At 38.4% G+C, this 22,817-nt stretch overlaps 2 protein-coding genes across 4 annotated transcripts in view; both read right to left on the bottom strand.

Moving 5' to 3' along the window:
* The window catches only part of LOC146390165 (Fc receptor-like protein 5), a 70,539-nt gene that overhangs the window by 3,090 nt on the left and 44,632 nt on the right, over positions 1-22,817 (bottom strand). Inside the window, exons 5-6 of the mRNA XM_084920883.1 lie at positions 1,484-2,524; positions 46-111 (exon numbers count right to left, since the gene is read on the bottom strand). Coding sequence (XP_084777009.1) covers positions 2,253-2,524 — 272 coding nt within the window. The 3' untranslated portion in view covers positions 46-111; positions 1,484-2,252. The remainder of the gene's footprint in view (positions 1-45; positions 112-1,483; positions 2,525-22,817) is intronic.
* LOC146390170 (uncharacterized) lies at positions 3,437-11,135 on the bottom strand. 3 transcript variants are annotated; one of them, XM_084923205.1, is made up of 7 exons: positions 11,027-11,135; positions 7,001-7,076; positions 6,528-6,643; positions 6,196-6,237; positions 5,843-5,947; positions 5,671-5,694; positions 3,437-5,511 (listed from the first exon to the last, which is right to left on the bottom strand). In XM_084923205.1, exons 3-7 carry the CDS (start codon positions 6,601-6,603, stop codon positions 5,345-5,347), a joined length of 414 nt encoding a protein of 137 aa, XP_084779331.1. In that variant the 5' UTR covers positions 6,604-6,643; positions 7,001-7,076; positions 11,027-11,135; the 3' UTR covers positions 3,437-5,344. The 3 variants fall into 3 exon arrangements, with proteins under 3 accessions (XP_084779331.1, XP_084779330.1, XP_084779332.1); XM_084923204.1 differs by having other exon boundaries at positions 6,528-6,630; XM_084923206.1 differs by having other exon boundaries at positions 6,196-6,234; positions 6,528-6,630.

Below are 22,817 nucleotides of genomic sequence, written 5' to 3'. Positions count from 1 at the left end.
AATTGTTGCCATCATTAATACTGAGATGTGTGTCAGTGTGTTTACCTTTTCTGGTGTAGTGTAATTTGGTGGTGACTTCAGTGTAGAGCACAACTGAAGGGTCGATTTTACCTGCAGTAAAAAACAAATCAGAGAGCATTACAATGTTGAAATCCTGAGATATGATGAAGTAAACTGAAAGCACAGCTGTGTTTAAAGTTAATTGTGAACCTTTAGTATGCTAAACCTGGGCACTGAAACTGTGACAAACATTTGAAACATTACTATGGAAAACATTTTATTCATTAACTTCTTTAAAACCTAAAAAAAAAGAAAGTAAATTAGTTTTTTTCATTTACAGGGCAGTGCTATTTTTCCATGTGCTGACCTTTGTGGGTTTTCCAGAGACTGAATCAGGGCTGACATTAGAGGATCTGTCACAGTAGTTCATCTAGAGAACGGTGGCCACAATCTATCCATTTCCTTCCACTTATCCCTGTTAGGGTTGCGGGGCAGAGTACACCCTGAACAGAGCTAACACAACCAGATTGGTATTTACATGGGCAGTTCACAATTAACTGGCAATTGAGAATTGCCATTTAACCTAACTGCATGTCTTTGGACTGCGTGAGGAAGCTGGCGTACCCAGAAAGGCCCTGGCCAGCTGGTGGACTCGAACTCAGGACCTTCTTGCTGTGAGGCAACAGTGCAAATCACTATGCCAGCATTGATTCATTTTCAGTTAAATTAAGGTTTATTTTTATAGCATCAAAAACAACAACAGGCACATAAAGGCACTTCATGTCGTAAGGTAAAGACGAGTCTACACTATTCAATAGTTAAATGAGTCCCACTATCAGTAAACACTTGCAACTGTGGCAAGAAAAAAAACTCCCTTTCAACAGGAAGAAAACGCCAACAGAACAAGGCTGAAGGAGGAGTGACCATGTGCTGCGATCCCAACTCTTACCAGCACCAGTTTGTGTCCATTTGGAAAATGAATTGCTCACCCCTGCGTCCTCTGTTCCAGATTTTGTTCACAGTATTCGTCAGGTCTCTATCTTTGTCCTGCTGTTTTCTACAGAAATGCTATCTCGAGCAGATTGTTGATGTATTCATAGTATTAGCCACCACACTTATGCAGATGACGAATCATTAAATGTCTCTCTACAGTCAAACAATCCAAACAGTCACAGGAATGTTTGGAGAAATCAAAGGCTGACTGCTCTAAAAGTGTCAGGATTAAGAAGGTTTGATTGAAATGACCTGGATGTATCTGTAGTGTTGCCTTTATGAAATGAACAGTGTAGGAGGAGGTAGGACCGGACTCTCATGTGAGTGCAGCAGATTTTAGTTTTTTTCTTGGGGGATGTTTTTTTTTTTTTTTTTTTTTTTTCTTAACCGCGACCAAGAGAAAGGAATTCTACACACAGTGAAAGTGACATTGTAGCAACAGGATGTAAAATGTCATTTCTTTTTTTTATTTACATCAAAACATGCTGACCTTTGTGGCTCCTCCAGAGGCAGAGCAGCATCAGCAAAATCAGCATGAGGCAGACACCCACCACAGGAAGAATCACTCGGGGGGGAGAATCAGGCGACAAGTCAGGACTCCCTGCTTCAAAACAAAAAGACCACACATTGGCCTAAATGCAGACCCACAGGCCTTTGTATAAACGTCCAGCAGGGTTTTTTTGTGCTAAGCTGGGCTGACAGCACACAGGATCTACCCTTCAGGTAGGACATCAAACAAGTGCATTTCTCATGATGTTGTGATAGTCCTTTAAAGTAAACAGTTTCTTTAGAAAAACATTCAAGTGGTTGGTGGTTGATACAAATCCATCATTTGAACTCAGTCAGCAGTTTTCTTAAAGATTGCTAACTAACAATTTTTTATAAAGACAAACATAAAAAAGGGGATTCGGGTCTTTAAAACTTGTGCATATTTTGGAACTGAATGAACAGTTGAAGAAGGAAAAGTCCTACCTTTACACTTTTTAACCAAACTAAACTAATGTTGTGTGGGTAAGGTGTCTGGATGTACTTATGTTCAGATTTGATCAATACTTACTGGGTAAAATTGGAAAAAAAATCATATTTTGGTGGTTGCACAAAAATGCATAATAGCATCCCTCCCAGGTAACACCCTCCCACTTTAAAATGAATTAGAATAGAAAGATTAGAAGCACAAAAGTAGAACTTTGTCATGTAAAACAACCATATCTGGATTCTAGTATGAATCCATCATGCTCACAGTAGGATGTTATAACTCTTTATGTTTTCTGCTCACCTGCAGAAACAACTACCAGCGGGCTGTCTGCTGATTGTCCAACTCCAGTGATGTTACACTTGTAGAATCCTTCATCTGATTTGGAAACCCTGTGGATGGTCAGGTTTCCTGTAGAGCTGCTCCCAATAAGATCATCATTTTTATAGAAAGTAGAAGTGAAATTGGAGGATGAGTCTGCATTGTGTCTACAGTGCAGAGATACAGTGTCTCCCTCCATCACAGGATGGGCAGGACCTTCCAGGATCACAGAACCAGCTGAAACATAAAACTTTTAGTTCAGACTCCCCTTGCAGCATCGGGTTATGTTTCTGATGCAATCCTTGTTCTATCTACCAGTTGTTGTCTTTTTTTTTGTTTGTTTTCTTTATTCTATTTTCTTTTCTTTCTTTCTTTCTTTCTTTCTTTCTTTCTTTCTTTCTTTCTTTCTTTCTTTCTTTCTTTCTTTTTTGTAAGCAAGACTTGTTTGGGTATTTTGCAGATAACCAATCCATGTGGAGATGAAATAAGTATTTGACAGAAATGCAACCAGAAACCATTAGCTGTGTTGACAACTAAGCTTTTAGTACTTTTTTCCATTTATCTGCATTTGTAAATGGTGACCTGTGCTCTTAAAACAGATATCTGTTATCACCTGTCCTTAGCCCTATTTTTTTCTGTTAAAGGTTTGGAAAATCCAAATTCAAATAAAAATGTATAAAAACACGTGAATGTGAACTAAACCTTTTACCCAAATGCTTCACATATCAGAAGCAGCATATGGCATTGCAGCAAATAACTGGAGTCAGTTGAGGCCTGTGCATAAGTTAAATAAAATTTATATGATTACAGTGGGACACGATCAAACTTCAGATGGTGAATGTTGTGGTTTTTGTGGTGAATTAAAACATCCTGTTTACTTTTTGCAGACCATCACTGCTTACTTGGCACAAAAAGAGCTGCTTCTTCACGATGATGTAATAAAACTAAAAATGAGTCTTTGTCTCCTGATCGTAGACTGCGGGCTGTAATCAGTGATTGATGCACTGTGTCAGGTTGAGTGTTCATTTAAATTTTTTGGTTTACAGTACTTGTTTTGAGTGTGTCATCGCTACCTTCAGAGTTTCAGCCTTGTAGAAAATCAAGAATGATTCAGGGCAAGTGTCAGAATAAAAATTAGCAAATATGAACAACAGTCAAAAACTGGATCTTTTATTCTTGCAAAGGAGTAAAAGCATCAAATACAAGGTTTCATGCAAGTGGTCAAAGGTGGAAATCCCCAGTGAGCTTTATTACATTTTATCAGTCCCAACCTCCTTTGTCGTAAAACTGTCACACAACAACACTTTTCCTTTTACAGGCTTCTCACAAGAACAGTTATAAGCGTCTGTCGTTTAATAAGCAGATACTGTAATACTTTTTTTGGTAACCAGGCATGCTTGCATTAAGTGTACTGAGTGTGCCCTTGACTATCATACAACTCACACTAATTAGTACATTGCGTAACATATTTTTTCCATCATTTCCCTCCTGTTTATCCAGTTATGTCCCAAATTATAACATGACACGACACACAAAACAATTTAAAGAATATACACATATACATACACATAATTAAGGCTGTGTTTATCAACAAAAACATTCAGTAACACATCTCTTCTGGTTAGGATTTTCGATATGCTCATCCTAAATGCTTTTCACTTCAGCTACTGCTGTTACATCATACTCTTTGTTCTCCAGCTCATGATTATTTGGTTCCATGCGTGGAATTTAGATACATCTCTGCTCACCCTTTCTTTTCTTTTCTTTTTTTTAGTGGGTGCTGTCTTCGGTGAGGGCTTTAAAATGTTTAGGGGATTATTTTTACTGATTCTATTCCTAGTTTAGTCATTAAATTTCTCCCCTGCAAATTTACAGGGCCTAAGGATGAGCAACAGACTCCAGCACTCACAGTTTGTTTCTCCAGACTCCCTATTTTCCATTTTCACTGTTTTTTTTTTAACCATTTCTTTAGACAACATTAGCCCGTGTGAGTCCACAATCACAGAGTAATATTATGTCTTTTCCCCAATTTTTAGGGTCACATGTGGTATATTATCCTCCATGTGTAAAATGTCTTTCAAATTGGCTCAGCAGATCATCTCTTTTTTCTCCCCTCCTGCATCTGCTAACAGTCCCTGGTCATATAAGCAAGTCTTCCTCCCTTCTTTGCCAGCTTTACTTCCCCCTCTTTTGTTCTTTCCTAAGGAATCTCGTGCCCAATGTGCGTGACAACTGCAGTTAAAGTAGTCTTCACTGTCCCTTTCTCTACCATAAATTCCTTTTGTCTTTTGATTTGCATAATTCCTTAGTTCGTATTTGGTTTACTAGGTTTTCGCATTTCCTTGCATCTAGCTTCTTTTGGAAAACCTATTTGCCCAACAACAACAATTTATTATTATTACTTTTGCTTTTAACGTGTACAAGCTGCCCTCTAGTCCCGGACTAGAAAAGTCGGAGTCCCGGACTCCCACCATTCACTCCTCTGGTTTATGGAGCTCATCACTCTCCCAGTCGCCTCTACATCCTCAAACAGCTTTTTTGGAGAACGTCTTTCTTTTTAAGGAGTCCCAGACTCTAGTACCTCAAATGCAAGTGCTCAAAAGGGGAAGTTCCCAATGAGCTTTTTATTACATTGTATCATTCTCACCCTCCTTTGCTGTAAAACTGTCACACAATAACACTTTTCCTTCTACAGGCTTCTCACAAGAACAGTTATAAGTGTCCTTTTATGAACTGATAATGCTTTTTTTTGCAAGCAGGCGTACTTTCATCCAGTAACTATACTGAGTGTGCTCTTCACTGTCACACTGCTCACACTAATTAGTACATTGCATAACATATTTTTCCATCAGTAACTATGCTCCAAAGGCTTGCAGAGTGTAAACAATAGCACATAATTTCTGAGTCCGTGTGGATGAAGGGAAGCAGCTTGCGCTGTAAAGCAATGCTGTCTGTTTACTGAGTAGAAAGGTTATATCAAAACATATTCAGATACTTTCATGAGCATGGATAGCTGTATAACAGTAAAAATGATGTATAGAATATTCAAAGGATACTTTATAAAGGTACCATACATCCATAACCTAGAGACATGCAGCATATGTCACAAGCTTTGGTAAGTGATTCAGCACAACCTGAACAACAACAGGATAAAAGACTGCAACAATATTCAGAATATTTGTTGCAACATTTTGTACAGCGTGTTTCCTGGCTTGAAGTTGTACCTGCACACACACACAAACACACATATCAGTGCCCCCCACAACAATAAACAGTTTTAATAATTTAATCATTCTGGTCAATGCATGAATTTTTGTAATATTACCCACTTTAACCTAGTTTGCACACTAGTTTATATCAACAGCAAAGTCAAGAATACTCACCTTTATTTAACTTGACACGTTCGTCTAAAAAGAGTAAATGAAGTCAAAGTTAGTCAAAGAGGGAATATTGTTTTTTATAAGATTGAACTCTAGCATTAAAATCTTGCATACAGTGAATATGAAAGATGATGTTGTCAACTCTCAAATGTGTGTTTAAAAAAAATACACTTACCATCCTGTTCCTGGTCAGACATTCCTATCAAGGCAAAGACAATCACAGTGACCATGACAATGCCAGCTATGATGCCAATGTCAAGGTAAATGCTTGTTTGAGGACCTGGAAGAATAAATGAAAGCATTGGCTGTAAAAACATGTTTTACTTGACTAAAAGTTTACATATATATAAATATATAATGAATGTACTTACTGTTGTAAATCATATTTTCTGATGTAAAACTATGCTTGAAATATTTTATGTTCTAAGTGCTAAAATTAAGCCTGTTTTGCTCATTTGTGCCAAGTTCCTTTCTTATCATCTGGTATCATCCTTGGAATATAACCAGATAAGTGAAGTATTCTCTTACTTGCATTCTCTGTCGATGCTGAAGCAATGTTTATTGGAGCTGCTGGAACATTGAGAAAAATAAAATATGAATGAATTTTTTGTCAAATATCACTTGATCTCACCAAATGACATCTGGTGTAACATTCACTTTAGACATGATACTTCTATACACTGTACTAACCAAAATCAGAATTTATATATGACCATTTTAAATAACACAGAAAAAAATGACTTACTGAGAACAGAGGAAATAAGTAAATTCGACCAGTTACATGCTTTGAAATGTAATACCTGGAATGGTTAACCTCAGATCAAGTTTGTGTTATTATATGAGAAAGACATATAACATACCCGTCGAGGCATCATGACTGAGAAGGAAAATTAATAATCCTACTGCTGACTTCATGGTGCTCAGTAAATTCATCATGCTAGCAGGGCCGTTTAAAAGTCTTTCCTGTTCAAAGGAACTGCAGTCAAAAACAGGAAATGCCAAATATGGTCACTTAAAATATAAACAGACTGGTTGACCCTGATAAGCACATTAGAAGTCAATGTTTGCATGTTTGGATTTGACATGCAATAATATTCTGTCATCACTAGAGTGTCTGACAAATGTAAGTAATGTAATTATTGTAAATACATATATATGATAATGCATCATATTACATTAGATTACTTTTCATACAAGTAGTTTAAACAGACCAATAATTTTGGTTTAAAATTCAAACCACAAAATGTAAACCTGAAAGCAGTATTCAGCACTGATCACTGTCAAAATCTGTATATCTGCAAAGCACACATGTGACTGATTGTAGTTAGCTTACCTGTAGATGAAGGGCAAAAATCACCACAACTCGGCCTCCTTCCTTGTTCGTGTAAACTTTTCAGCTGAACTGTTTTCTGTTCAGAAAAGAGGCAGTGCAAATTCAAATAACAGAAAAACACAATTACAGATTTGTATAACACAGTCAGCCCACACATCTATGGCTACGTTCACACTGCAGGTCTTAATGCTCAATTCCGATTTTTTGATAAAATCCGATTTTTTTGTCTGCTTGTTCACACTACAAATAAAATGCGACAGCAAACGCGCTCTAGTGTGAACGCTCAAAGCGGCCCGCATGCGCAAAAGAAGACGTCACACACAACGCGCTCTGTTCAGACCCAGACCAAACAATATTTTTGACTGATGGCCTTAATATAAAGACTTCGGACTTTACGTTTCCCAATTTTTGCTTTAAGTTATTTTGTTATTTACATAATAATGTAAATAACCTACTAATTATCCTTATTGCTGTTTTACAGTGCTTCAAAGGATAGTTGCAGATTTCTGTCAGAATCTGCAGATTATACAGTACAAATAAAATGTTCACATTTCTCCAACGTTGTCTTCCCAACAGTTTCACTGACATCTACACGGGATGGCCAGGAAGCGTTCGCGATGTCTTCTCCGGCGCTGATAATTGGCGTCTGTCTTGTGTCAGTGACGTAAAAGACGGATTTAATGCGACATGACCGTTCAAACAGCAGTCGCTTTCTAAAACATCGGATATGTATCAGATTCAGTACCACATACGAAAGTGACCCAGATCGGATTTGAAATTATCGGATTTGTGCCGTTCACACTGTCATACCATGATCGGATATGGGTCGCATAGGGTCAAAAAAATCGGATTTGATGCGCTTTCGCCTGCAGTGTGAACGTAGCCTATGTCTACATAATGGTGCTCATTGATTGTATGAAGTCAGACCAGTCTAGCTTGGATGCTAGTCAACCTTTCACACCTAAGAATATCTGGAAAAACATTATAAAAACAAATCCAAACTCAGAGTGTTTTAACTTGTTTCACCTCTGAGGGTTTGTAGAAAAGGACTTACTGTATAGCATGCTATATGTACACCATATAGCTTGTCCTGTAACTAGGCAATGACCCACCATTGTGGTGAAAACACTAAGCAACTTTGTGACTACAACACATTTCATTAATATTTTTAATCCCCCCGAGAGAAGTTTAGAGTTTACCATGTCACACACTATCAAAGCCTTTTAATTTACATGTTGAAATGAGATATGCGTTGTGGGCATATAAAAGTAACAGTTATCTAAGCAGCTGCAAAATATGTGTCTGTCTAAATGTCACTCTGATGAGATAAATAATACTAATAATACTAAATTATTACTAGCAGAAGTTAACAGACACTTCTCATTCTGCAGAATGAAGACTCATTTTCACTTTCTGATTCCTGGTGAGTCAAACAAAAACAAAGAAATCTAATTTATATATTTGTTCATTGAATCTTCAGTTCTCCCATTTCTAGAAGCATTGCACTAGTTTTTTGGAAATGGAAGATCTTTGATCATTGAAGTAGTCTGACCTGCTGGAGTTTAAGGTGTAAATAAGCTGTTGCTTTGTGAGTTGTATTTGAGTTCTTTTTCCCAGTTATAAAACACAATGAACAATTAGTCATGGTTCACTTTAGGTGGAGGAAATGCTTCGATTACATGTTATAAACTGTTTTAGTGAATCTAAGGGAACATAATCATCCAGTTATTTTTCCAAGTGTGGGTGTCATCTGTGTGACTATGATAAGCAATCTTGAGCTCTACATGTCTAAACTAAAAGAAGAATGAGTGATGCATGTTTCATCTCGTCCAGTATTTCAGAATGTCAGGGAGTACGACAGGCTGTTGTTTTCAATATCTTGCCAGATGGTCCACAACAGAATAACAGCACAGAGCATCAGTCTGGTTATTGTGTGTTTACACAATTACCAGCTCCAACCTCACATACATCTCTGCCAATGTTGATTTCCTGTAGTAACACTTTCTAGGCACGTTATCATATTCTTTCTCCAGATCCAGAAACACAGTGCAACTCCTTTTGGCCATTTCTATACTTCTTCATGAACACTCTCAAACATCACATGTTTAGCGTTCTTTGTGGAAAGGAGAAAGAGAATTACAGATGTCACTCAGTCCAGACTTTGCATTTTTGTTCTACTATTACTCTTGATATGCTTGAAGTCACGGTGCAAGTTCGGCGTTCAGTTACTGAACAGAAGGTGGGTGGTTCGATCCTTGGATACAAACCCCAAGTTGTTCTCCAATGTGTCCATCGGAGTGTGAATGTTGGTTAGATTGCACTTGAGTATAGAAGGAAGTGTTCGTATGAGTGGGTGAATGAGGCATGTTGTATGCAGCGCTTTGAGTACTCCGGGAGAGTAGAAAAGCGTTATATAAGAATCAGTCCATTTACCAGCCCATATGTAATGTAAAATATAGTAGTAATCTGGTAGTTCATAGAGTTTTTGGCTTATTTAATGAATAAGTCATATAATGTCAAACATTTTTATCCATGCTTTTTTTAATTGCACTCATTAAACAGCTAGATTGCTCACTTGTTCTTGGGGGTGACCTAAACTCGGGACTAAAGGAAGAAATGGACTGGCTCAAAAGCAGGAACTCAGCGCAACTGGCAATCCACAAATTTAGTTAAGCAGTACATGAGCTATTTCCGACTTTGCGAAGCACAGTGTTCTGTTGTACTAGCTGACGTACCCGAGCACTGACTGTAGTTGGTCGACTGATGCCTCTAAACACATCATGTATTATTTATACCTTGTGCTGCGCAGTGACATTTAATATTTCTTATTTAGTGTTACCTATGCATATGTTGTTTGCAAAAATAACACTGAATACTTATGCAACCAAAAACAACAGCAGCTTCCCTGCACAGATTTTCAGTGTTTTCTCTGTCTCTTCCTCTCCCTCTGTTAACTTTCTCCTCAACTTTTCTTTCTTTCTTCTTTTTCTTTTCTGTCCACGGGTCTTGTCTGTTCCGATTATAATAATTCAAAATAAAATAATCCTAATAAAGATCTAATGTGACTATCAAATGGACCAGTATAGCAAAATGCATAATGATTCACTTGGAAAAGTAATTCTGTTGGCCATTTTTTTTTTGGTCTTCAGACAACAATTCTTCTATATATATTAAAAAAAATCATGAGAAACATTCTGACTACATTTTGTTACTTTACACAAGAAGATGCCATTAACTAAATGGGATGCAGGCTTGAAGATACCTTGTATAAAAAATGGTGTTTGTACACTGACATTGTTTAATTTTCCTATGGTAAGCTGGAGTGTTTGATATGATATGAATATTACATTAAAACATGGAAGCAAAGAACATTCTGCTCTATTTACTTGCATGACCAAAGAAATATAAATGTATTTCTTTGGTCATTTTCACATCAGAGAGAGAGGGATAAAAGCTGAATAAAATAAGATGAAATAGAATAGCTATTCAAAAGCAGTAATGTATTTCAGTTGCAAATGTAAGTCATCATAATAATTCAAGAGCCAGTGATGTGTTCAGTTCACTCTCCCTTTTTTTTGGCAATAGCTTCTAAAAGCCTGTGAGTCAATTAGTTATTCTGGACTCACCGGATGTTATCTGTATAATTACAATAAGTAATCTTGGGCTGTACATTTCTGAACTGTAAGCACATAAAAAATGTCATTGTTTATGTGGCTATGACACATTATACTGTGACACAGCATAGGAAGCCAAGTAGGTTTTCAATCCATTGCCAGGCAACCAGCAATAGAATGACAGTAAATACTACCATTCAGATTGTGTCAGTGAGAGACACAGTGATCTGAGTGAGCCTGATTATGGCAAATGAGACAATTCTCTATCTCTATTTAATTCTCTATTACATTGAGACTGTCTCTAGACTCCATTACATATTCCACATATACAGGAATGACCCGTATCTCGTTACACTATAAGCTAAAGAGATTAGCCGTGTATTGATAAAAGCAGAGGAATATAGTCGCCTACCTTCAGGAAACAGAGGAAAATGTGGGCGCTGTCCTGCTGCGCCTCCACTCGGAGCGAGTATGGCAAGCAGAGAGGGCCACACTTCTATGGGAGGCGGCACATCTTCGCCTGGGAGGATCGGCATTACGCAGCTGACATCATACCTTCTGCAATAGTCCCTTCGTTTAACATCATCACACAGATACAGCCATATTTACTTATACCCGCCGTTCAGGCTGAAGAAGGCGCTGCGGTATTCTCGGTAGGTGTCGCCACTTAAACAATATTGCACCAAACGCGCTGATGAGGAGAAGTCAAAACCGAAAGCGAAAATGTTAGTTTGTGGAAAGAAAAGAGAGAAAAAAAACCTCGACAAACTGTTGTGTGTCAGTATGTTCTGCGCTGGAATATCAGTAAAATAGTGGTAAAAACCAACACGATCGTACACTCCAGCTGTAGAATTTACAAAAATCAAGGAGTGCACGACCCCACGACGTGTCACAGAGACTGTGCACCGCTGAGTGTGATGTTAAACTTGTCACGGGACGCACGGCACACCGAGCATAAAAACCTAAGTGGGGTTGCCTGTGCATAAAGCCCTGTGTGTTGCTCTCAGAGGTTTTCACGCTCGTGTCTCCCCGGTGTGCGTTAGCAGATTTATTATGAAATCTGTGGGGTTTTGACCGTTCTCCAGAATATTGAAAAGTGTAATAGATCATCTTGGACTGTAGGAAACTGTAACAGAAATTGTAATAGACCTTTTTAAATATTTTAGAAAATCACATATTCAAATAAAGGAAATGATTTGTAGGATTAATATGCTTAAAACAATCGTCAGTTTCAGCTAAAAATGAACTAATTAACTGTATGAATGTTTGTGTTCAAAATACAAATTATTTTTCGTTACTAATATAATTTTCTAAGCACAGCGAACAATTGCAAATAATGCAGTTATTATAGTTTGGGAAATAGAATCATTTAAATTTTTTTTTACTTATTTTATATCAGAAGAGCATAAAATTGTTGTTAATAAGAATGTGAACACACATAGAGGCTGTGGTATTCATATGAATGCATAACAGCTGAAGAAGAGGTTTCAGCATAAATTAATCACTAATAAATTCATCATAAATAAGCAATAATTGTGTAGTCCATCTGCACTTCCTTCATCTATAACAGGCAGCTGCACAAAGCACTTTCGTAACTGTAATATGACCGAATATGACCGTAATATGACCGAAACACCTGCTTACAGTCCCATTGTTCCCTCATCCCTCTGAACACACTCCCATCCTGTGATAGCTCATTCTTGTTAACCTAGCAGAATAGCCCAGATCCTATAGTAATGTTGTTACACTAGACAAAAAAAAAACAAAAAACAGCTGACCCTACTGTTATCTGATACACATATATGTATTCGCTGTCTTTCACATATAATTCATCAGCCTTTCAGGGCTTGGTGGGTCCCTGCTGCATGCAGCCATAAAGAGGGCTGGGGGTGAGATTCCCCAGCTTAAACCAACATCTCTGCTGCCAGCATAGCAAGAGCCACTAGTGCGTTCTTCTCTGGCCACAGCAGGCACCTGGTCGGCTTCTCAAGATCATAAGTCACATGTTTAGCGCTCACCCAGAGTCACTGCGTCCAGCTGTGGTAACTCTGGTGTTTTGTCTGCGGGTCGCGGGTTTACATGCTAAGTTGAACCTCACTGTGGTCTGACGCTGTCAGGCCAGTGAGAGATTCTCCTGGTATTTGAAATGTGCCGCCTCCCACAGAAATGTGGCACACCTTCCTCTTCACCCACTACACCACAGATTTCAGCCACTGCACAGAGACCTGCCATCTTCAGAAGTTTTCTGATGACACTGCGGTGGTTGGATGCATCGGTGAGGGCGATGAGACTGGGCTATGGTGGACTCTTGTTTCATGTGGAGCAGCAGAATAATCTGCACCTCAGTGTGACAAAGACAGAAGCATTGACTGCTACCAGGAAAGCTGTGACCCCTGTTTAAATCCAGGGGGTTGACGTGGACGTAGTGGAGGACTAAACCTTGGAGTACACACAGAGAATAAACTGGACTGGGATAAAAACACCACCCTAGAGTAGTGTTTAACTGAAACAATCTTGGGTGGAGGAGTAAACATGATCATGTAAACAATGCTGATAGGGTAAGGGCAAACAATGTAAAAATACTGGTCACAAGTGGACACCAGTCATTTCTTAATATTTTCATAACACAAATAATGGTATAGTAATAATAAATAGTTTGAATCTCACTTTTAGTTACTTTACAAAACAAACATTGATTTCCTGTAATTTAGACGATTTGGAAAATTGGAAAACCTGTAAATGTATTTCGACTATTTATACTTTTATAAAGTTAAATTTGTCACACAAGAACCACACAACCTTTAGCCTATTTCTGTAAAATATGTGGATTGTTGTATTTACATGTGTTTTCCCTTATTCACAGCTTCTTCTGTGACTAACAACTCCTGGCCTCTTATTCCTGCTTTCTTTCTGGTCAGACTCTAATGCCATCTAGCGGTTATATCTGCATACTGCATTGCCACTGATCTCGTGGTTTCCATTTACTGCTGCAGGAAGATAGATTTGTAATTCTTGTTTTAAGCATAACTATAAATACATAAATTCCCTGCTGCCCCCTTTTCCTTATACTAGTTTTGATAATTAATGAGTTACCTATCGTTGTTTGCAGCCAATTCATTTGTAGAAAATGTGCACAAATTTACACAATAACACAATTATTTTAACAGCAATTCACTGGTCTGATAACTTTCACAGCTGGGAACCATCAAAAAAATTGTACGTACCATATATGTTTGAAATCAATGTATATAAACTAATATAAACTACTATTAAGATGAATGAAGGTGAATTATACATTTATGTGTTATATGCAGGGCAACTGACTACTCAAATCCAGTAAAAAACAATACACCTACAGTACAGCTTTAATGCTAAGCAGTTTTTAGCTCAGTTAAAGTTCCTTTTTAAGTTACAAACTATGTTACAGTTTCCTAATTCCACTGCAGTAAGACCACCAGCTGTCACCATGGAGATGGTGCAACACGCTGAAGATGAGTGGGCTTCAAATGAGTGGGTTTCAAATCACTGTTTGAATTTTTGTAAAAAAGTTAATTGTATGTATTTTTTTATCAGTTTTAACCAATAGCAGATGTTATACTTTTTAATCACATTGCGGTATGTGTAATAGACTGGACTGGAGAGATTTGTATAAAACACAGACATGACAGAACCAGATTGTCAAGATATTTTGTCACTGTTGTATCACATCGGCAGTGTTTTATAACCCTGGTTTCAGTTCTTGTTTGTTGGTGCTTGAGTGTGTTATCATTGTGTCACCATCATTGACTCTGTACTTCTGCTTGTGCTCAAGTTCTCTCTGTATGTATCCAGGTGACTTGAGTGAACTTGTTAAATGCAGGTATCTCAAAATATCTGCATATTGTAAATGTATGAACAATGTATGAGTATTTTCAAAGGAAAACAAGGGAAAGAACAAACATACATCAGATACAGTGCTGTGAAAAAGGATTATCCCCTTCCTGATTTATTAGGTTTTGCACATTTTACACACTTAAATGTCAGATTATCAATCAAATTGTAATAATAGACAAAGACAACATGAGTATGTAGAATACAGTTTTCTTAAGTTCTAATTTAATTTATTAAATAAAAAAAACAACTAAAAAAACTAACCAAACCTTCCTGTGTAACAAATTAAACCAATGGGCTTTGCCCCCTTTGTTCTCTCTTTTTTGCTGAATTATTTGAATGTAGCCACAATGGAAGGTTTTTGAGCATGAACAGAAACACAATGAACCAAAAGTACAGTAGAAAAAGAGAGACGGGGCAGGGTTAAAGAAAGATAAAATGGGACAAGATATCATTAGTGGAAAAAACCCCACTAAAGGTTAATGTTCATTCCAGACTTTGCAACAGCTGTTTTTCCCAAATAGTCCACAACCCTTCTCTTTGAAGCCAAAGTTCAAATTAAATTCCTTTTTATGTTTGAAATTCTGTTACTTTCTGTTAATTTCCGGATTTAATCTACAGGAAAGACACCAGCTGTAACCATGGAGATGGCACAACATGTTGAAAGTTTTGAGAGTGCTGGTGTCGTCACAGTGCATAACTTCTAACAGAAAAGTTGCACAGAAAGGTACAACACATCTCATTATTTACAATATATTATCTGTAATGGCATATAATGGATTAAAAATGTTGCAAAATAAATGCATGACTGGATCGCATCTTCACACAACACCAGTACTGTTGTGTCCTGAGTCACTTCACAGCGCTGTTTTCTAGAAATCACAAAATACAATGTAATGCACAGAGGATAAAAAGAGAGAAAGACTAATTTACTTTTACAGAAGAACAATACCATTTGTATAACAATGTATACTTTATTGAGCCCCATGGGGAATTTCCTTCTCTGCATTTGTGGGCAGCCACCTATCTAGCGCCCGGGAGAAAGCGTGTAGGCTAGCTGTTCAGGGCATTGAACCCCTGACCTTCCGAACATGAGAACACCAACCTAACTACTGAACTATCCCTTCACTGTAAACCGCACAACAGTATTGTGCAGTGGTTAATACTTGCCTCACAGCAAGAAAGTTTTGAGTTAAACTAGAGCATCTGGCTGTGACCTTTCTGCTTGTTGTTCCCATGTTCGCGTGGGTTCTCTCTGGGTACGCTGACCTAAAGAGGTTGGTTAATTGGTTGTTGCCTATGCGCAATGTAGACAAAAAATGCACATAGGTTTAAATGATTGTTTGTCTCTTTGTTAGCTCTGTGACAGACTAGTGATCTGTCCATGGTGTTCTCTGCCCACTGCCCTATTGTACTGTAACTGGGGTAGGCTCTGCCCCCCCAGAAACCCTGATAAGCATAAATAGAAGAGAATGGATTGATTGGAGTGACAGCTCAGCCTCCATCTCCACTGTTTAAGTGGGCATCTGGGATGTCTTCTTGATCAGTCTGTTCTGTTTCTTTTGTCCCAGAGATACTGATGCCCCAGCACACCACAGCAGATTCATAGAAGGGCTTCAAAAGATCCTCATGCACTCCAAAATTTGCAAGTGTCCATTGCAGATACAGCCTGCCCAGTCCTTTCCTGTAGATGGTATTTTTGTTGTTAATCCAGTCCAGTTAATTGGTCAAGTGAACAACCAGGTCCTTTTATTGTATGAGTCTACTGTCCTTTTTTACATTTCTTTATCTCAGCTCATAGATTTTATGTGAATTGTGAAAAACTCCCCAGTAACTGATGTTAAAAACATCTACGCAAATTTCTGGCTTTGGCTAAATGTTTAAATCATCATAATCCTCATCATAGTTTATATATATAGCACTTTAAAAACACACAAGGCTGACCAAAGTGCTGAACAATAAAATATAATAGATACCATAAGAATAATAAATACGATAAAATAATAAACATAGCAAAAACAATAAAATATCGGTAAATACAAGTCAGTTAACCACTGAGTCAAAAGCCAGCGAAGAAAAATGTGTTTTCAATCTGGATTTAAAAACCAGCACTGATGTCGATTGCCTAATGTGAAGAGGAAGATTATTCCAAAGCTGAGGAGCCACGATAGAGAACGCTCGGTCTCCTCTCAGTTTCTTTTTTTTTTTTGCCTGTCCCATTTGCTTCTTTAGCCGTCAGAATTGTTGTCTGAAGGCCAACAAGGATACCCAATGGATTTACTTTACCAAGTGGATCATCACGGCCTTGCCGTATTGGTCCATTTGATCGACCTTTGTTGTTTTTATTTTATTTTATTTTATTTTATTTTATTTTATTTTATTTTATTTTATTTTATTTTATTTTATTTTCAGTTGTTACAGACGGGACAGACATGACTGGGGGATAGGAAAGGGAGAAAGAAAGATGAAGGAAAAGAAAAACAGAAGGGAAAAAGGACAGTGAGAAAGGGCACTTAAAAAGAGAAAGAAGAAAAAAAGATTCTCCTGGATCACCTGTTGAGGTGAGAAGAAGAGAAAGCAAGCAAAAAAACAGAGCAACATACTAAACACAACACCATCGCATTAATCTAGCTAAGTGTAAACAGCAGTAAATACTAAATATTGAATGTTTTTGTGCAGCACGCTGGACCGACAGCGCACAATGTGCTTTGAAGTAGCAGCCAAGAAAGGTGTAATTTATGTCTATGAACAGTGAACACCCGTGTGCACACCTGTGTGGATCAGCGCTTGTATTCAAAAGGTTTCCCCATGTAACGGTCTGCTAGAGGGTGTAGGGAGCCATAGCCCCGTCCGCCGGGGCATGAAGGCATGGATAGCCCAAGGAAGACCACCGGAGGGGCATCCGTGCCACCCTCCTGGGAAGAGCTGAGAAGAGCCCCAGATCACCCAGCAGCCACGGAGCAGAAGCCAGACGGGGCTGCACTGGCGTGCCCGCCGGCTCTGCCGGCAGCCAGCTGTGCCAGAGTGAACCGAGCCGCAGGCCCAGAGGCCGGAGGCCCAAGGGCCCCCCACACCCTGGAAGAGGCCTGACCAAGCAACAGGCGCCAGGCCCCGCCAAGTAGCCACCGGGAGTGAGCTTGTACATACCTGAGCGCCCAGCCCCAGACACCAAGAACCACCAACGCACCGACCCCCGAGGGCATCAGCCACCGACAGGGAGTGTGGTGAGGGGAGATAGGTCTCCATACTTTGGAGAGCCTGAGATGTTCCCAGAGAGGTGGAGTCTAAGACCTGACCTGACATATAGGCACAGACAAACAGGTACACACAGATACAAACATGCATTCCCACCCTCATGCACACATATACAAATACTCAGCACTCACCCAATGTAAGGATAGACACAAATGGACATGTACACACAATCACACTCTCCAAACATACTCTATACCCCAGTTCCAGTTACCCTTGCCCCAAAGGGGGAAACAGCACCTAGACCCAGGAAATGTTACCCTTTCCCCCGGGGTGGAGGCAAGCACACCACCCTGCAGCAGCAGGGAGGCCCCACATCCCAGATCCCAATCGGACGGCCAACACCTCCTCCCAGCCCCCCCCACCCCAATGGCCAGCAGAGAACGGTCTCCTCTCAGTTTCAGCCGTGATTTGGGGACTGAGAGCAACAGCTGCTCAGCTGACTGGAGCGAACAAGTGAGGACATAGGGCTTCAGCAAATCAGACAAATATGCAGGTGCCAGACCATTTAAGGATTTAAAAACCAATAAAAGAATTTTAAAATGAATCCTAAATACAATTGGAAGCCAGTGCAGGGAGGCCAGAACCGGAGTAATGTGCTCAAATTTCCTTCTACCAGATAAAAACCGTGCTGCAGCAGTAAATGCAGCTAACTGTAAAAGTGCAGACTAACAATAGAAAGACAATGTATCAATGTCAGCCCATTCGATAACTTTCTTAACTTAACTTAAGCATATATAGGACATTCTTGCAACATGACAACAAGAAAAGGGAAGGATTTATCCTTTAAAGATTTTTTTGAACAGAAATTGTGTGGAATTAGTTGCATATATGTAGCTAAAGAAACTGCTGGCAAAAAAATAACCTACAGCTGTATATATCACCTTATGCTCTAAATTAAAAACTGCTCACCATCTGGTGATGTGCGTCAGTCAAAGCACACCAGAGTCAGAGTCCTCTGTGCTTCCTTGGCTCTAACCACAGGTCCAAATGCAAAACCTTTGAAACTTGGGTCAAGCAGTGTGCCCAAGTCAAACATGATTCATATGTCGCACATCTGATGTGCAGGAAATCCTTCAAGTGTGACCCTAATGTACAAAACAAGAACAAACAGTGAAATATTAATAAAATTAACAGACGCAGTCTGATTTTTATGGCCAATTATGCAGTAACTACACATAGTTATACTCTCACAGCAACTTATGTAACTGTATAGTGGGCTCTAGTCCTACAGGTTTCATTTTTGCAGACAGTTTGTTTGCATTCTCTCCTCCTCTGACAGCTCTGTTGTTCGTGACAACAGCTCTCTGCAGATCAACAATGGATCATATATCGGGATATGCGGGAGAGAGTATGAGCATGCAGCGTTTAAAGCGTGGAAGTACTGACCTTATTTTGAGTTTGATTCCATAAAAAGTGACAAAAACATTAGTGTCCATTGTGCGTGGGAAGAAAACTTCTTTTTACAGCGAAAAAAAAAACCCTAAACTTCCAAGCAAGCACCAAGTGCGCTACGAGGTAATGGGAAACTCACAGAGAAACTCGCGGATTCTTCCACTGACCGCTGCGGCACACCTGCACCAGGGTAAACCTCCGCCTACCCTACTCCTGCTATACAGGTGAAAATAGAGCAAAAGGACCGCTAGTCTTTGATGTTATTTATTTTCTGCTGTGTTTTACTTGCATCTATTTGAAAGACTGAGTGTAAACACACACAAAAAAATAAAATTTATGTGCTGGAATGTGCAGAAAATAGGTTTAAATATTAAACAAATTTCTTCCAGTCAGACAATGTTGCATATAATTACATTTTTTGCTTGATGCATAAAGTTAAAAGATTAAAACTAATAAAACAAGTTTAAAAAAGAGACTTTTCCATTTGATTACATTTTGTATGATGGATTATGCAGAAAAAGTAGAATTGGGCTGAAAGATCTATCGCTTTATCACCTATTCAGGTTGTAAATCGTGTTTTTAAAGAGCAACTAAGTAACTAAGTAACTAAGTAATTAATTACTTTTGAAAACAAGTAATCAGTAAGTAATCTTTTTTGGGAAAGTAATCGGTAATTAGTTACTGATTACTTTTTTCAAGTAACTTGACCAACACTGGTCTTCATTTCTTGAATCAGTTTCAGTGGCGGTCTGCCCATTAAGCCCTGTATCTCTACTAGCTAACCCTTTTCTTTATTTTTATTACTTTCTACATTGTAGATACATATTGAAGAGATCAAATATATGGAATTATGTATCAAAGAAAACATTGGTAAATTACTCAAAATGCTTAATATTTTAGATTCCTCTGAGTAGCCACCCTTTGCTTTGTTGACTGCGCTACAAACCCTCGGCCTTTTTTCAGTGAGCTTCATGATGTGGTCACCTGAAATGTTTTTTATTTCACAAGTGTGCCTTGTCAGGGTTCATTGTGGAATTTCTTCAAAGTTGAAGGCACACTGAACCAGCATAGCTACTACAGCACCCTGCAGGAACATGCCATCCCATTCGGTTTGCGTTTAGTTGGATGTTCAATAGAAATGGTTTGCAGATGGAACGCAGAGAAGGCAAAAGAGTCAGCAGTGCTCAGCATCTCTGGGAACTCCTTCAAAACCATTTCAGGTGACTGCCTTATGAAGCTCATCGAGAGGATGCCAAGAGTGTGCAAAGCACTAATCAAAGCAGAAAGTGGCTCTTTTGAAGAATCTAAAATGTAAAACAAGATTTGAGTTATTTTACAGTTTTTCGTTTATATAATTCCGTATGTGTTCAATTCATAGCTTTGATACCTTGAGTGAAAATCTACAATGTAAAAATTCATGAAAACAAACACAAACCAATGAATGAGAAAGTGGGTCATTTTTTTTTACTGGTAGTGTATATGCCACTGACTTAACTAGTCTATCACTCCAAAAATTACACTGTGATTCGTTTTATATTGCACTGTCGACATCCACATTAAAAACTAATACGCAGTCACACTAAACATGATTTTCTGCTGTCTTTTTTGCTTTAATTAAAATTTTAAATGTATTTTTGTGAAGCACTTGCAGCAGTATTTATAAATGTTTCTCTAAAGTCTGCTCAACACCAGAAGTGACCCTGCACAGGAAGCAGAAAACCTCAGCTGCATATTAAACATTAATGTTGCTTCAGTCTCACGGTGAGCAAGACAGCATGGAGGTCATACTTGTCTACAGTAAACTCTGTGAGTACAGTATGTCTCTTGTCTCATGTACTTTACTTAAATATGCAATTGTTTTTGTTTTCTTTATTGTGTAGCAAGGGCTTACTTCTTATTCTACCACAACATATTTTCTTTAAAAAAAAAAAAAAAAAAAAAAAAAAAAAAATATATATATATATATATATATATATATATATATATATAGTCAATATTATTATATTGTGTCTATAATACATATTAGTATGGAAATCATCTTTATAAAGAAAAATCTGTTTATTTCTACAGGGTTGATGGTGATGACGGCACATGTGCATACAAGTTATTCTACGATGTCTTGTAAGTAGCATGAATTGAAGTCATGTTTTCAGCCCTTCTGCCTAAATCCTTACTTTGCACTAAACTTGGATTTTGTGTTGGGATTGGTAAACCTCAATTTTTGGATCTTTGGGAACTCAGCAGATTACTGCATTTTCGTTCTTTCTCAGATTCGCCTTTTCATATCACTCCATCCAGACTGCAGCTCTTTGAATATGAGTCAGTCTATTTTACCTGTGAAGGGGTTAATATTTCAGCCGAATTGAAAGTGAGGAACATTCGGCAAGTCCTTTCGAAATGTTCCAATAGCACTGTGATGAAAAGGTGCGGGATCAAATATGCTTTTGCTTCAGATAGTGGAGAATACTGGTGGTGAGAGTGGGGCAGAGAGGAGCAATGCTGTCAGTATAACTGTTTCAGGTATGTTATTATCAGAATTAACATGTAAAATTGAAAGTTCTGTGATTAGCCATTGCAGATTTATGAATTTCTACATTTCTTCACATTTTCAGCTGGTGGTGTGATACTGGAGAGTCCTGTCCATCCTGTGGGGGAGGGAGATGCTGTTACTCTGCACTGTAGAAACAAGAAGATTTCCTCAAATTTCACAGCAGAATTCTACAAAGATAACTTCTTCATGGGCACCAGATATGAAGGAAAACTAGAAATCCAAAAGGTTTTAATGTCTCATGAAGGACTCTATAAATGCAAAATACATGGAGTTGGAGAATCACCAGAGAGCTGGATGGCTATCAGAAGGAAATTGAATGAAGGGGAAGGTATGGTTTTTCTGTTTATTTACTTATTTGATAGCATATGAAAATTTATAATCACAGAACATCCGTGCTTTCAGTAAGCAGTTATAAGTGTCCTGCAGTACTTCAGAAATACTATTCAAATGTACTTAAGCCCAGCAATCCTGGCTACCTGTCACGATTCGGCTGCGTAACGGAGGCAGGTTAGGACCCAAATGCAAACTCACAGAGACATGAGGAATAACGTCAAAAGCACTACTTTATTGTAGGAATACAGGGAGTGCAGAATTATTAGGCAAGTTGTATTTTTGAGGAATAATTTTATTATTGAACAACAACCATGTTCTCAATGAACCCAAAAAACTCATTAATATCAAAGCTGAATGTTTTTGGAAGTAGTTTTTAGTTTGTTTTTAGTTTTAGCTATTTTAGGGGGATATCTGTGTGTGCAGGTGACTATCACTGTGCATAATTATTAGGCAACTTAACAAAAAACAAATATATACCCATTTCAATTATTTATTTTTACCAGTGAAACCAATATAACATCTCCACATTCACAAATATACATTTCTGACATTCAAAAACAAAACAAAAACAAATCAGCGACCAATATAGCCACCTTTCTTTGCAAGGACACTCAAAAGCCTGCCCTCCATGGATTCTGTCAGTGTTTTGATCTGTTCACCATCAACATTGCGTGCAGCAGCAACCACAGCCTCCCAGACACTGTTCAGAGAGGTGTACTGTTTTCCCTCCTTGTAAATCTCACATTTGATGATGGACCACAGGTTCTCAATGGGGTTCAGATCAGGTGAACAAGGAGGCCAT

This window comes from Perissodus microlepis, chromosome 3 (genome assembly GCF_051167445.1).
Source record: "Perissodus microlepis isolate ML-2025 ecotype Zambia chromosome 3, ASM5116744v1, whole genome shotgun sequence".
Classification (NCBI taxonomy): domain Eukaryota; kingdom Metazoa; phylum Chordata; class Actinopteri; order Cichliformes; family Cichlidae; genus Perissodus; species Perissodus microlepis.
The sequence above is the reverse complement of the archived record's forward strand: the minus strand, read 5'-3'. Positions and strand labels throughout refer to the sequence as shown.

What these genes read in the sequence shown, in the direction of transcription:
- LOC146390170 (XM_084923205.1), bottom strand. Translation starts at nt 6,603, where the DNA reads ATGATGAATTTACTGAGCACCATGAAGTCAGCAGTAGGATTATTAATT. An exon ending in CAGTCATGATGCCTCGACGG is followed by an intron (nt 6,238 to 6,527) that starts GTATGTTATATG and finishes TCAATGTTCCAG; the next exon opens with CAGCTCCAATAAACATTGCT. An exon ending in ACGTGTCAAGTTAAATAAAG is followed by an intron (nt 5,512 to 5,670) that starts GTGAGTATTCTT and finishes GTGTGTGTGCAG; the next exon opens with GTACAACTTCAAGCCAGGAA.